The sequence below is a fragment of the Eublepharis macularius genome, chromosome 2 (assembly GCF_028583425.1).
Source record: "Eublepharis macularius isolate TG4126 chromosome 2, MPM_Emac_v1.0, whole genome shotgun sequence".
Lineage (NCBI taxonomy): Eukaryota > Metazoa > Chordata > Lepidosauria > Squamata > Eublepharidae > Eublepharis > Eublepharis macularius.
Genome location: NC_072791.1, coordinates 209,570,629 through 209,586,295, shown reverse-complemented (window position 1 = coordinate 209,586,295; position 15,667 = coordinate 209,570,629). Strand labels below are relative to the sequence as shown.

Genomic DNA, 15,667 nt, shown 5'->3' with positions numbered 1-15,667 from the left:
GTTGCACAGTTGTGTGTAATTAATCACTGTAAATGTTTCCTTTAATTCTCCATTACAGGGAATTGTAAATCTACTCAGAAAGGGAGGGGGTCAGAATGGGAAATCGCTGAAATCAATAAGAAAGCCTTATGAACATGTGAAGTTATTAGTGAATTACAAGGATTTTAATTAAAGGTGTCAATGTTTAGTTAAAGCACCAGGCTCTCCACCATTGATCTGCAGCTCTGCTGGTTCAGCTATTTCTTTGGCAATCCACCAGGTCCTCCTCCCGGTCTTGTTGCCTTTATTGAGTACCCTTTTCTTTTGACAATCTTTTATTTTAAACAATAACATGGTGGTGGCAGAAAGCATCCTCATGTTATAGCCAACATATGGTGACCCCTGCTGGGGTTTTCAAGGCAGGAGACTAACAGAGGTGGCTTGCCACTACCTGCCTCTTCACAGCAACCCTAGTCTTCTTTGGAGGTCTCCCATCCAATTACTAACCAAGGCCAACTCTGCTTAGCTTCTGAGATCTGACAAGATCAGATTTGCCTGGGCTATCCAGGTCAGGGCAAACAGTAACATACTGGCCAGTTTTTTACTGGGATTGCCCATGATCTGCTTTTCCGGTCTCTGGTTCTAGAAACTCTCATCTAGGGCTGCCAGCCTCCAGGTGGTGGCTGGAGATCTTCCGGAATTACAACTGATCTCCAGGTGACAGAGATCAGTACCCCTGGAGAAAATGGCTGCTGTGGAGGGTGGACTCTATGGCATTATGCAATTCTGAGGCCCCTCCCCTCCCCAAACCCCACACTTTCCAGGCTCCACCCCCAGAATCTCCAGGAATTTCCCAACCTGGACTGCCATCCAGGCCACTGGACCTGATCCATGTGTGGCTCTCATTCCTATCCCACCTTGGACAGAGTATTGTATAAAATGGGCTTTCTACTTCCCCCCCTGAATGTAACTCATAGTTGGTTGTGTATTCAAGGACTCTTGTCTGCAATTTTATCACTGGCATCCTTCCCTCTCTGAATATGCTGTGGACTTCTGCTCCTCCCCTAACAATATTCACTTTCCCAGGGTTTTCCCCTCTGCTTTGTGTGTGAACCTACCAAGAAACATCATTTATATGTAACCTAAGTATATGGGTTCCCTGACCCGGATAGCTCAGGCAAGCTATCATCAGATCACAGAAGTTAAACAGGGTCGGCCTTGGTTAATAATTGGATGGGAGATCACTGGTGGAGACCACAGTTGCAGAGGTAGGCAATGGCAAACCACCTCTGTTAGTTTCTTGCCACGAAAACCCCACCAGGGGTTGCCATAAGTCAACTATGACTTGACGGCACTCTCCACTCCAAGAATATGGGTGATGAAATGGGAAATGTCACCAGAAAGGGCTTGGGTGTTGTTTCTAGAACAGTGGGGTCAAGGTGGGTATTTAGCACTGCAGTTCTAAGCAGAGTTGCTGCAGTGGGCTCAGAAGAAAGTATCTTTGCCTTGGAGCATGCTGAAAGAGCGTTAAAGGCTTTGTGACTGAAATTGTCTTTACAAAGTCGTTGACACTCGTCTTGTGCACTCCAGGGTAGAATTACACCCTTCTAAGCCCACTGAAGTAATTGTTTAGGACAGCAGTACTAAATAACCCACCTTGGTGCCACCGTTCCAGAAACAATGCCGATGCCCCTTCTGTGGATATTTCCCACTTATGGGACAGAAAATACTGGTGAACATTGGGAAACCAGTGGAAAATGAAGACACCAAAAGGAATGGTTCTGCTACAGAAGACACTGGCAACCTCATGAACCATATCCAGCTTCCCCAGCAGAATGCCAATAGTAACTATCAATAGTAACTATCAATAGTAACTCTCTACTTCAAAGGTAACAACCTAGAGGTAAAAGATATAGGGGGAAATCAAATTGTCAAGTCAGTCAGTATATAACCACACAGACTTGATAGTGATATCATCATGCAGGTCAAAGGGCACCCCGGCGTGCACTCCCGTGCTCACCAAAGGGTTGAATTGCCCCCCATAAGCCTGATTTGGCCCCAAACAGGCCAGTTGCGGAGTGCGAGAGCATGCCGCGGGAGGGGGCGTGGGCGTACTGCACCACCCAGGAGCGCACCATGCCACCGGTGGGGTGCCCCAGGGGGGCATGCCCCCTGATGGCCAGGTAAGTGGGGTCATGGGGAGGAGGTGGGAGCAGGGGATCCCCCACCCCGGGCAGGGGAAGGGCAGCCCTACTCCACCCCCAGACCCTACCCAACAATCTGATTTTCTTAATTCAAGATTTGGTAACCTTAGGAGAAAATGACACTGAGAGTAACATAACTGACTGAGGGCCAAGCTACACATGACGAATGACACTTGAACGGCAAGTGTATTTCTCCCTGTTCACTTGCCCTCCACTCAATCCACTTGCTGTTCAAGTGTCATTCGTCATGTATAGCTTGGCCCTGGGATTCTAAAGTTACACTGGCAGTTGAAAAAAATTATATCATTCCTGTCCCTTAAGCAATAGGTTTAAATAATTCCACAGCTCAAAATCTATGGATCAAGGAGTTTCTAAGGAATAAAGGAGAGGAAAGGAAAATAACTGACTGACTGGATTTTTTAGAGAGTAGGGCTGAAGGAGTGGGTGGCTCACCATCTCTCTGTTCACAAGGTCGCCTGGAAAAGATTGCTTACAAAAGCAACTGAGAAATTTCTTCTCAGAAGAAAATCAGAACTGGTGAGCTGGCCCACTGAAGAAATAACATTGTCACTGGTACTATTGTTTGAGAGAACAAATGGCATTCAGGGTGGGAAGGCAGTGTGGTATAGCCTGATCTTGTCAGATGTCCGAAGCTAAGCAGGGTTAGCCATGGTCAGTACTTAGATAGGAGACCTCCAAAGAAGACCAGGATTGCCCTGCAGAGGAAAGCAATGGAAACCACCTCTGCTCATCTCTTGCTTTGACAACTCCTTGCTGGGGTCTCCATAAATTGGTTGAAACTTGATGGCACACACATACATATCAGGGATTAGGGGAGCTAAAACAGAAGAAAGGTCTGTTGAAAGAGGAGGATTCAGCACTGTCCCTTTCCTCAGGTTTCAGAGGGGGACAAACGAAAGAGTTAGAAAGATAGAGAGGTCAGGGCACTCTGTTTACTGCTCTGGCTGTCCCTTTAAAATGTAGATTGCTCTTCTCAGGATTTCCTCCTCCTGACTTCCTCCTCCTTCTTCTCTTCCTGCCTTTGTTCCAGGCACCATCTCTCCTCCTTCCTCCCTCCACCTTGCAAGCATGGATGCAGGACTTGTTTTAGCATCCATGTGCATCCATGTGCATCCTTAGACTAGATAGGTAGATAGGATTTATCTCTCCTCCTTTCCTATCAGAGTACAGAGTTCCGACAATAAACAACTCTTATTGCCTTTCTAAATATAAGCAAGTGTATGCTTTGTTATTTTCTCTCCTGCACACACACCAGCCAGCAGAACCAGCTCACAATCACCTATAATCACACTTCCTCTGCTAAATGATAAACTCTGCTAATGGCCCAAACATGGAATTCTTTAATTAGGTTTCTGAGGCCAACATACAATTTATTTATCAGGGTCAGCATCTATTGGAGAGGAGATTAGAAAGTAGAAGATTTGGATCATCAGAGGATCTGAAGGGGGAGATGTCTGAAGGAACTGGGAGCCATAGGGGTGTGATCATGTTACCACATCACTCAGTGGTTTATTCCTGGAATGGTCATTCTATGTTGAATAGAAACAAGTCTATGCAACTATATAGGGACATTTTAAATGTACATAGTTGCATTTGGACATGATTTAGCACTCTAGAGTCCCATCTATGTCAACAAGAGAGTTAAACATGTGCTTTATTCACCCCCTACTGAGAAAAACAGGACTGAAATTATTTAAATTCGGCTGGGTAAAGCCTTGCGTTTCTATTATCTGCTTATCCAAGAAAGAAAATAGAATGTTTCAAAAATGGGGGAGATGCAACTTGGAAGAGACCGCCTCCCCCTCTCCTCAAAATGTTGCCCGCTGCATTTTAATTTAGAATGGGTGGCTAATTACAGAACATCATAATCTGAAGTGATCTTTTCTTCCTAACACACACTGTTTATAAATCCTTATTAATTGCCCTCTTAAGTGTGCAAATTTACATATCAAATTTATGTAGACAATGAGAGAGCGATGCAGGTGGTTGTTCCAGAAATATTTCCAAAGAGAGAGGGAGACAGAGGGTGTCAGAAGAAGGCAACACCGAACAGTCTGGGGTGGATGATATTCATTCAAAAACAAAAGTACCCCGCTGCTATTTTCCCCATGTAATTTGAAATGAAAGATGGGGATTAAGATCTTTCAGCTTTATCCTTTTCCCCCCAGAAAATAATTTGGAGCTGAGCTTGGGAGGGGGGACTCATTAGAATATTTTCTATTCTGTGACTACATTAAAAAATGCATTAACATGCAGATGCGCTCGCAAGAGATTTGTTTCTGAAAACAAAACATGTCATTTGCTTATGCTTTAGACACATAATGCCTTACACACATTTAGAAGACATTTTTCCTTGCTTCAACTTGAGATAAAAGGGGAGGATGGAGAATGGGGTATGTAAAATGCATCAAACACGTGAGTGTTTCTTCCACTTTTGCGCATGCTTATCAAATGGCCAATTTAGCTAACCTTGGCTGCTTCCTACGATATTTGACCAAACAAAATTCAGATCAGCGATATACAAAACGTATGAAACACTCACGTCAATAAGCATCTCTATAAACATAATGTCAACACCGCTTCCAAGTGATATCAGGCAACACTCTGGAATTCCCCTCAAACTCTATGGTAATACCATACATTACTCTTCCTGGCCCAGGAACAAGGACAGTTGGCAGGCTGGACCACCAGGAAGTTGCCTGCCTGAAGCAGGCCAATGATAAGCCTAGGGGAGCCAAAGCCTGCGATCCCTACAATTGTAATATTTCTTAAACTTGTCAATATCTCCTCCGTGGTTCTTAATGTCTCTGTGCAAGCACTTGGAAGAGGTGACCCTTCAGCTGAATGGAAGGGCAGGTGTGTGCCTCTGTGTGAGAGAGAAGCAGACAGAAGCAGGTATGATCTGGCTGAAACACCGGGAGAGAGGGGTCAGGAATCCCTCTGTCTCTCTCTGGCATCTGATGTGGGGCAGTGGATCTGCTGTCCTGTAAGACGGCCCATTTGCCTCCACTTGGCCTCTACCTATACATTTGTAAATAAAGCAAATATTACAAAATGGCTCCAGTGCTTAAGAGCACTGACACTGGTACATGTGACCCCTGCCACTTCCTGCCACTTGGGGAAGGGAGCAGTAGCTCAGAACAGTATGCTTGTAAAATCATAGTACTAACCTCCCTATGCTTTTAAAATGGCAATTTGTGTTCATAGTTATTGTGTCAAGAAGACACACCAGTACTATTTTTAAACAGAGTTCTGGATATACTTTCCCATAGCATGCCGTCTAGCCAAGACAGATCCATTTGGAACAATGTGGGTGGGGGTGGGGGGAATACAAACCCAGAGCAGACAGCTGCTTGAATCCATGCCATGAAGGACTTTAGAGTTAGTCAACACCTTGCATTGAACCCAGAAACTGACAGGATGCCAACGGAGGCTTTGTAGCAGTGGTGTAATTGGTGGTGGAAAGTGCCATCAAGTCATAGCTGACTTATAGTGACCTCTGCTGGGGTTTTCAAGGAAAGAGACCAACAGAGGTGGTTTGTTGTTTCCTGCCTTTGCATAGCATCACAGGTCTTCCTTTGAGGTTTCCCATCCAATTATTCACCAAGGTTGACCCAGCTTAGCTTCCAAGATCTGATGTGATCATGCTTACCTGGGCTATTCAGGTCAGGGTGGTGTAATATTACATCCTGTTTTATCTACAGTAGTAAATGTAACCGGTGAAGACAATTAAGAAACACGGATTGGCCTGTGAGTAATCCCATGTGGAGGGTATTACAATGGTCTGGTCTCAAGCGTACTGCGGCATGGCAAAAGTAGGGAGCCAAATTCCTCACTAGGGGAATGTGGGAGAAGGTACTTTTGCAGCTATGCTTGTTTTTCTAGTAGTAGAGCGAGGTTCATTATGAGCAACCAAACTCCACAATGAATCATACAGAACCAGGGCCGATTCTGCACGGCTTACCTGAAGCCGGAATGTTGCGGGACGTTGCGGAACATGCCGGCAAAAATGCGTAAGATCGAGTTTTCTCACGCGAGTTTTGCGCGATGTTGCACAAAACTCACGCAAGAAAACGCGATCTTCCACATTTTTGCCAGCATGTTCTGCAACGTCCCGGCTTCAGGTAAGCCGTGCAGAATCGGCCCAGCTGAACCCCATCAAAAGAAGGGTGGATTCCTTCCAAAACCTCAGCTTTCTGGACCAGCATCTCCTCCATCTTCTTATGATTTAACTTCAACTTGTTCACCGCCAGCCATTTGACCACACCTCCCAGTCACTGGCCCGTCACTGGATGGGAACAGCTGCCTCTGGTGGGTTAGAGCCAAGCTACAAGTGACGCCTGACACAGGTTGGACACTTGTCAGCTTCCCTCAAGTTTTGATGGGAAATGTAGGCGTCCTGGTTTTACAGCTTGGCTCTCCATTACAGCTGCAAGACCAGGATGCCTACATTTCCCATCAAAACTTGAGAGAAGCTGACAAGTGTCCAACCTGTGTCAGGCGTCACTTGTAGCTTGGCTCTTAGACAATGAAATACAGTGCTGTGAATTGTAACCATATTAATGGCATCCAACCCCAAAGCTACGGGTATGATAACACAAGACACTAAACATAAGCTGGGTTGGGGTATCATGATGTTTAGCATTTTGTGTAACCAGACCCATGGCTTTGGGTTTGGGTGCCATCAATATGTTTATGACATACACGTCTGTGTGTCACATTTAACATGTGATCAACTCATGTTTAACGAGTGATTGCACACACCTTCAAAATGGTGCATGGAGGGAAATGGGCTCCCAAGTGCATGTACGGAGCAGGAGAGCCCTTACCCATTCCATGTGTCTGATCAGGAGTAACATGTCTCTAGCAGTAAGATAAATAGCCCAGCCCCCATAGCCTTTTTCTATCTGCAAAAGCACAGTGGGTGAAAAGAAGGGAGCACTGAAGGGAATCCTGCCCCTGAATGCATTCGAGAGCCCATTTCCCTCTGCACACACACCATTTTGAAGATGAGTATGGTCACACATTAAACGTGAGTTGGGTTGTGTTTTCCCCCAACCCACCTTACATTTACTGTTTCAAGCAATCAGACCCTAGGGCTGATATTTCCCAAGGGTTTCAATAAAGATTAAAGGGCAAGGAGATTGGAAGGGGCTTTACAGACCATCTAGTCCAATCCCCTACCCAATGCAGGAACAGCCTAAAACATCCCCAACAAGTATTCATTCAGCTGCTCCTTAAAGACTGCCAATGAGGGGGAACCCACCACATCCCTAGGCAGCCAATTCCACGGCTGGATTACTCTTAATGTGAAGAAGTTTTTCCTAACGTCCAGCCGGTATCTTCCCACCTGCAGTTTAAACCAATTGTTTCGAATCCTATCCTCTGTTGCAATAGGAACAGGAAGCTGCCTTCCCTTCTCTAAGTGACAGCCTTTTAAATACTTAAAGAGAGCAATTATGTCTCCCGTCAACCTCTTTTCCAAACTGAATATTCCCAAGCCCCTCAATATCTCCTCATAGGACTTGGTCTTCAGGTCCCTGATCATCCTGGTTGCTCTGCTCTGCAACCTTTTCCATTTTTCCATATACTTTTTGAAGTGAAGCCTCCAGAACTGCACGCAGCTGGGGTCTGACCAATGTGGTAGGTAGTGGGATAATGATATCCTGTGATTTGGATGTTGTCTTTGTAAATGCACGTCAAGACTGTGTTTACCTTTTTTGCTGCTGCATCACATGGAGTACTCATATTTAGCTTCCTATCCACCCATATCTCTGATTCGTGCTCTACCACATCAGTCTTCTATGTGTGGTCCATAAGGAAAGATTTAAACTACTCTCACTTCAAAGGGTCTCACCAAGATCTCATGATCCACTACAGCAAAAGCTGTTGACAAATCCAGTAGCAGCAACAAAGGAGCCCAGCCCTTATCTATCACTTAAAAGAAGATTATCCGCCGCTGCTGACTTTGTTCCATAACCAGGTTAAAGCCAAATTGAAAAAGGTCAAAGACAGATGTCATGCTCAGGAAAACCTGGAGCTGTTCTGACAACACCTTCTTTTTGGCTGAGACCAATGAAATTTGACACCAGGCCCATCTTCCACATCTCTCTTTTGTGGAATACTCTAAAACATTATGCCAGGATGCATTTGTTAATCTTCAAGATTCCACAAGACTGTTTTTGCTGTAACAGACTGCCATGGGGACCCATATGCAAAGGTATTCATTTATTTATTTAAACTATTTGCCTCCAGCTTTCCCACGGAAAGCCCAAGGCAGCTTACAATAAACGTAATTTTATATTACATAAAAAATGCAAACATCTTAAACATGTGACGTAAAGCATCTATAAGACTAATATATTTGACTTGCCACAGACAGATAACAATAAAATAGAAAAAAAATATAAGACAACAAAGTGACAGCTCAAAAAGGCTTGGATTGATGAGGGCAGAACATAAAGCAGATTTTTTTATGAGAAACAGCAAGTGGGTCTATAGGGAGGAAGATGGTCCCTCAGATACATAGGTCCTAGACTGGGTAAGGTTAAGACTTTAAAATTACAAATCAGAAATTAAGCCCAGAAACCAACAGGCAATCAATGAAGCAATTCAAAAATAGGTATTTGAGTCCAGTGGCACATTAGAAACTAACAAGATTTTCAGAGCGCAAGCTTAAAAGAGTCAGAACTCCCTTATGCAGACACAAGACAGAAGAAGGGAGCTCTTGAAAGCTTACACACTGAAAAATTTGTTGGTCTCTAAGGTGCCACTGGACTCAAATCCTGCTGTTCTACTGCAGACCAACACAGCTATCCACCCAAGAATAGGTATGAAAATGAGTTCCCATTGAGACCCATTCAGCAAGTGGGTAGCCATATTTTGTGCTAACTTACATTTCTAAGTCATTTTCAGGGCATGAGATAACCATAGCACAGTATCAGCTTGGTCAGTAGGGGTGTGCACCTGAAAAAGATTCGGGTTTCCTGATTCAGGATTCAGGTATTTAAACTGCTTTGGTGTGCCCTGTCAAGATTTCAGTTTTTTACCTGATGAGAGAGGGGAGAAGGGGGCCCAAATCTTTACAGAGCACACCGAAGCCCAAAGCAGCACTTTTCTTGCTGTTTGCAAACAGCAAGAAAAGTGTTGCTTCAAGCTTACCCTGCTGCCTTTTTTCACCCAACGGGGGAGGAGGGATCCCGAAGCGCACACCCGGGCTGGGGTTTGGGCAGTTTAAAGGGCCCTGCTGCTTGCAAGGGGCAGGTACCTTTAAACTATCAGCTGGCAGCCGGTGAGGAGAGGATCCCCCCTGCCACCTGCCAGCTGATCGTTTAAAGGGACCTGCCGCTTGCAAGCGGCAGGAAAAGTTTATATGGCCATTTCCCTGGGGAAATGGCCATTTAAACTGCCCCTTTAATACGACCCAAATGAACCAGTAGACCAGTTCGTGGAAGTTTGTGGAAACGAGCTTCCACGAACCCCGAACCAGCCTGGTTTGTGTGTTTTTTTGGGGTCATAATTCGATTCGTGCCCATCTCTAGTTGGGACCAGGACTTCCCCTAAACTCTTGACAAGATTTGCAAATGACAGTTTTATGCCAGCCAGGGTATGCCATTCCCTCTTAGAAAGCCACCTTTGTCAACCAACGTTATTTCCATCTTGTTGAGATTAAAATTCAACTTGGTCTGTCTCAGCTGCCTGACTGCAGCCTCTAGATATCAGGTTATCACTAAATGGTGGCTTCCACAGCTTCATTAACAAAATGATACCCAAACCTGAAGTTCTGGATAATCTAATTCAAGGGCCTGGAATAAATATTAAAGAGCACATGAGGCATTGCTGAATCCTGTAGTAATCCAGAAGAAAGGTCCTCTGCTGTAGACTATGGCTGATTCCGCACATATTGGATAATGCACTTTCAATGTACTTTATCAATCGTTTGAGGTGGATTTTTTGTTCCGCACACAAAAAAATCCGTTCCTAATGATCTATAAAGAGGATTGGAAGTGCATTATCCAACGTGTGCGGAATCACTCTATGTCTCTCTCACAAAAATTCTCTGCTCCTGTCCAGACAATAAGAACTACTAGATTTCCAGGGTATAAGCTTTCAAGAGTCCCTTCATCAGATCTGGTAACTTAAAAGATGAGCACTTTTTCTACTTATGACTAGTTTTACACATAGGGGAACATTCATGTAATTCCTTGCTTACACTCTGATGTGGTCTACAGTCCATCACACTATTTCATTCAGTTGTATGTGCAGACCAAACTACCTTCTGTAACTATCAATGAACAGACACATCCAACAGCGATAGCAATGTGGAGGTGGTATTGTTAACAAGATCCATGAACTCTGGGTCATTTGACAACCCACTCCACCCATACAGACAGTTTTCATAATCTTCTTTCCTGAATCTTATATACTTACAGCTCTGGCACTGGTCTGCAGAAGGTCCCCAGCATCGGTTTCCACAAGATTTGTGACACCGTCCACCTTGGGGTGGGGGAGAAGAAACAAAAACAAAGGATAATTTAGACACTGATTCTTTGTGCAACTTTTAAGTTTTGTCCTGGAATGATGCCATAAAGGAAATCACTACTGTAGTTTCATAAAAATTTAACATCATCACAATTGACCAATGGAAAATAAAAGGGCTCCATAGAAAGCCTACATCATTTCACGCAGATATCGATGAGAGGCAGCTCATGGCGGAACTTGGCATTCCATCTTCATTACTTTTTCTGAGAAAGCTACTCAAGAGCTGAATGTGTTACTCTTCAAGTCCTTTTCCAGCTCCACGAGTTTTGAGCTTGAGGAGTGGCAGTAAGAAAAAGGATGTAGGGCAGGACTTCTTACAAGTAGAAGGAAGCCAGAATTTATTCATCTAAAACATTTCTAGGCCACCTTCTCACCAAACTCAGAGTCTCCCAAGGCGGTCAATATTAAAACATTCCACCTATTAAAATATTTCCCATGAAAACGGAATTTAAGTTACAAATGAATGAAATGAAATCCTGTCATAGTTGACTTATTGGTGACCATTGGTGGGGTTTTCATGGCAAGAGACTAACCGAGGTGGTTTGCCATTGCCTGATTTTGCAACCTTGGTCTTCATTGGAGGTCTCCCATCCAATTACTAACCATGGCTGACCCTGCTTAGCTTCTGAGATCGGATGAGATCAGGCTCTCCTGGGCTGTGAGGAGAGGTCAGGGCAAATTATATATATAACATATTTAAAACATATAAACATACAGCTGGGGAGACGGGCTAATAGGAGTTAGTGAGGGAACTCCAGTATGGTTTGTGGATGACCCACAGGAAATAAATCTAATGGCACACACGTGATGACTTAACAAAGACTTAGAATTTTTATTACCAATTAACACCGTTTAAAATGTTGCAGAAAATAATGCTTTGATTTTTCTAGGCACAATTCACTAAGCATTGCTACAAGCCAATGCCTGGGTGTCCCCACATAACATTAATTGTTAAATTAATTGTTTTTTTTCTTCATAATAGTATACTTTAGGAAAATTAGAATTATCTTTTTGAAGATGTTTTTTATGGAAAACTCATTTTGCTTTACTGGGATGTCATCACAAATGTATTGATGCCTTTCGGTGTCAGTGGTATTCAAATCACTAGCACTTCTAACCTATCAGTAACATTTATTAAATTGATATAGCTCTCTCTCCTGTCTAAGGTACATTTATGAAAGAATGCTTCACAATGTTTTATCTTTGGCATAGGAAGGAATGTTGTGTGCTTCTTCTGTACTTGGGACTGTAGGCTCTGGTATATCTTAGGAACGATTTTAAGTCTGATTAAGGAGTGAATGAAGAGAGTTTATTCAGGAACTACAACTTCGACAGAAAGGAGAGAAACAGAATAGGTACTAATACCTCACAGAACTGGGAGAGAGACAGACTTCCAGGAAGAAGCAGAAAGTAGCCTAAGAATACCAATCTGGAGACATGCAAGAAGGACAGAAGAAAGAAGGAAAGAAGGATCCCACTCTGCCATCTATCTGTCAGACCCATTGCCCCCTGAAAGTATTCTCTGTACACAAGACATTGTATTTCCAACAGGGACAACTTGCACAGGGATAGCTATCTTTCAAGAACTCTCTCTTAGGTGACATGGGAGGAAGAATCTCGACATCTTGTGACAGACAACTCATTGGAAATGTCAAAAAGGTAGCTGAACTCCTAAAACCCATGGCAAAGACTAAACATGAACTCTGGCACCTGGTAAAAAACTTAGCCATAGATTCCAAAAACTCAAGTTGTTTGCCTTGACAGAAATAGCTGCCATATTGGACACAATGGGTCACCCAATAGACACATCTAATGTTCCCCTGTCAAGAACTTTGAACTTTATTCATTCCACTTTAAAACAAACAAACAACTTAACTCGTTTTAATTTTCTCACCCCTCAGTTAAAGACACGCTAGTAATATGTTTAGTCAACAGGTCACTGGAACCACATTCTCAAATGGAATTTCTCCACTTGCACACTCCTGACAACATTTATTGATTATGTTGTGCAGTAATTACAATGTGTATGCCAACTCTCTCATTAAAAGCATCAGCTCCAGAATGCAATGTAGTTCACTGAAGGCAATTATGCCCAGGGAAACACAGTTGCTGACATCATTGGCATATAATCTTCTATCAGTGCCTGGCATCATTTTGTTGAAACCACAACTTGGTTTATAGCTAGTTAGCTACAAAATGCAAGCTCCTTTTAGCTAATAGGGACTCCACCTGGCAAAATGAATACAACTTTATCCCATAACGATCACAATAATTATTAAAAGTCTATCAAAGCACTGGGCAGAAAACTCATACCTCACACTTAAGACTGGATGTGAATGAGTAGGATTATGATTCCGCTTGAATGTGTTCTAAATTTCATGCACCCTCACCCTTCCATAATACAGCCCAGCTGAACTGAATAGAAATGACAAGCTATGGAGGAGCAGCTCTGACCATTAGCAAATGTTATCAATTGATTGCCATGTGGTTTTCAAACAAATAATGGATTAAGAAGTTCAGATAATCACATTTTCAACAGAGATATTTTGAGAACACTAAAGGAAGCCCCGTAGCACAGAGTGGTAAGCTGCAGTACTGCAGCCCAAGCTCTGCTCATGACCTGAGTTCAATCCTGGTGGAAGCTGGGTTCAAGTTGCCGGCTCAAGGTTGACTCAGCCTTCCATACTTCTGAGGTTGGTAAAATGAGTACCCGGTTTCCTGGGGGTAAAGTGTAGATGCCTGGGGAAGGCAATGGCAAACCACCCCATAAAAAGTCTGCCAAGAAAACGTCATGATGCAACATCCCTCCCATGGGTCAGTAATGACTCGGTGTTTGCACCTTTACCTTTTATAAAAGAAAGATTATAAATAACTGTCCTCTTACAAATAGAGATGGGTACGAACCAAAATACGAACCAACATTAAGCACAAACCAGTCCGCTTCGTGGTTTGTGAACCACGGTTCGTCAGATCCCATTTCTGATGAACTGCCATGAACTTTTAGGCTGGTTCATTTGGTTCATTTTGTCAGGTTCAGAGTCTTATGTGCTGTACCAACTCCATTTTCTCATGCTTCTAGTGTTTAAGTGCTTCCTCTGCAGGTGCCAAGGTTCCCAGGCAGATTTCTCACAGAGAGAGATTGTTTGGTCTACCGACGTTCCACCCTGGACCAGCCTTGAGAGACTCCAACTTCCCAAGCCTCAAAGACGATGTTTTGAGAACTGTGGGGGGAGGCTGGGCCAAGTGGGAACTGTTACTCTGTACCGTATGCTTTGCTTGTCATTGGTAACAATGCTCTTGTACCATCCTGAATATTGTATTCAGGCCCGTGGACTATAATGAACTATTACTTCAGTAAAGATTCCTTATTCAAACAATGGACTCTTGTTTGCTAGTAGAGGATACGCTGAAGTAGAGACATTATCTAGCCACAAGTCTGACATTTTGTTACCAATCTCACTTTTCTCACCCCTCACCCAGAGAGGATGGATACAGGAGAGCCGTCCTCACCTGGAATGGAGGAAGTGAGATTTTTTGATCAGACTGCCTGGGGCAGAGCGCATCAGAAAGGCACTCGTCAGAAATCCTGCAAGAGGCGAGGTGGTTCCCGGCGGACCCCGCTACGAAATCCCTGGAGGTCAGGTAGCGAAGGTTGTATCACCCCCATGCTCCCTTACTGGGGGGCTAGCCAGGAACCCATGCCAGGGATAGTGGTGCAGGGATACGTAGTCGAAGATGACTTGGGCTGGCTGCTCCGCGAGGTACCCTCCCCAGTTTTGCGAGAAAGGTCAACAGAGGCGGAAGAGAGCGTAAGTTGCTGCCAAAGTACCTGGGAGCCAAAGCCGGACGAGGGTGTATTGCCGGTTGTACCTCCCGGGAGGGACAAAGGCGCCATGCAGCCAACGCTGCCAACCCTCTGCCAAGCGGATATGGAGGGTCAGACCAACATTGCATTTCCCCGTCCCCTGATGGACTTAGCCATAAATCCCTTGCCAAAAGAAGTTAGGGAGACGAGCATAGGGATGCTGAAGGCAGACCAAGGGACCACGGTGAGAGATGATACTTTGGGAGAGAGTCTCCCGGTCCTGAACGCTTCACTAGTGGAACTCAAGGCCTCAGATTACGTGCAAGCTAATCCGGCAGCAGCCGAGAAGTTGCCCAGTGAAGAGCTAGAAGTGTCATTAAGAAGCTTGGAAGATAGTACAGAATGTATTGCTCACAGAGTGGCCGCTGGTCGCAAAACTCGCCCGTCCATTGAGTTATGGAAACCAGGCGAGATGGCGAACGGTCAGTTACTTATCTATGGAGGAGGGGAAGTGGAGCTGAACCCTGACAACCATGCTGTAAAGGCCCCAAGGAATCCCGGAGGTGAAGAGCTGGCCGCTGAGAGCGGGGGAAGCCTGCAGCCGCGGCCAGACTCCCGAAAAGAGGACTCGCTCCTGCACACACAGCACCTACTTTTCCCGGGGGAAGCGGTGCCAACTCGAATGATTGAAGAGCTGGCCGCCGAGCGCGGGGGAAGCCTGCAGCCGCGGCCAGACTCCCAAAAAGAGGACTCGCCCCTGCACACACAGCACCTACTTTTCCTGGAGGAAGCGGTGCCAACTCGAATGATTGAAGAGCTGGCCGCCGAGCGCGGGGGAAGCCTGCAGCCGCGGCCAGACTCCCGAAAAGAGGACTCGCTCCTGCACACACAGCACCTAATTTTCCCGGAGGAAGCGGTGCCAACTCGAATGGAAGAGCTGGCCGCTGAGCGCAGGGGAAGCCTGCAGCCGCGGCCAGTCTCCCGGAAAGAGGACCCGCTTCTGCGCACCCAGTGCCTACCCGCCGCACAGCCGCCGTCGATGACCACGCAGACAACTGCAGAAGCGGGGCGAATGGCTGAGAAAACTGTAATCTCATACCATCTAGTCCTGCAAGAT

General features: G+C 44.9%; 1 protein-coding gene across 1 annotated transcript in view; it reads right to left on the bottom strand.

Annotated features, from left to right (window-relative positions):
- Positions 1-15,667, bottom strand: part of ERBB4 (erb-b2 receptor tyrosine kinase 4) — a gene marked incomplete at its 5' end in the record, with an annotated part of 660,937 nt that overhangs the window by 312,531 nt on the left and 332,739 nt on the right. Inside the window, one exon of the mRNA XM_054971602.1 lies at positions 10,635-10,700. Coding sequence (XP_054827577.1) covers positions 10,635-10,700 — 66 coding nt within the window. The remainder of the gene's footprint in view (positions 1-10,634; positions 10,701-15,667) is intronic.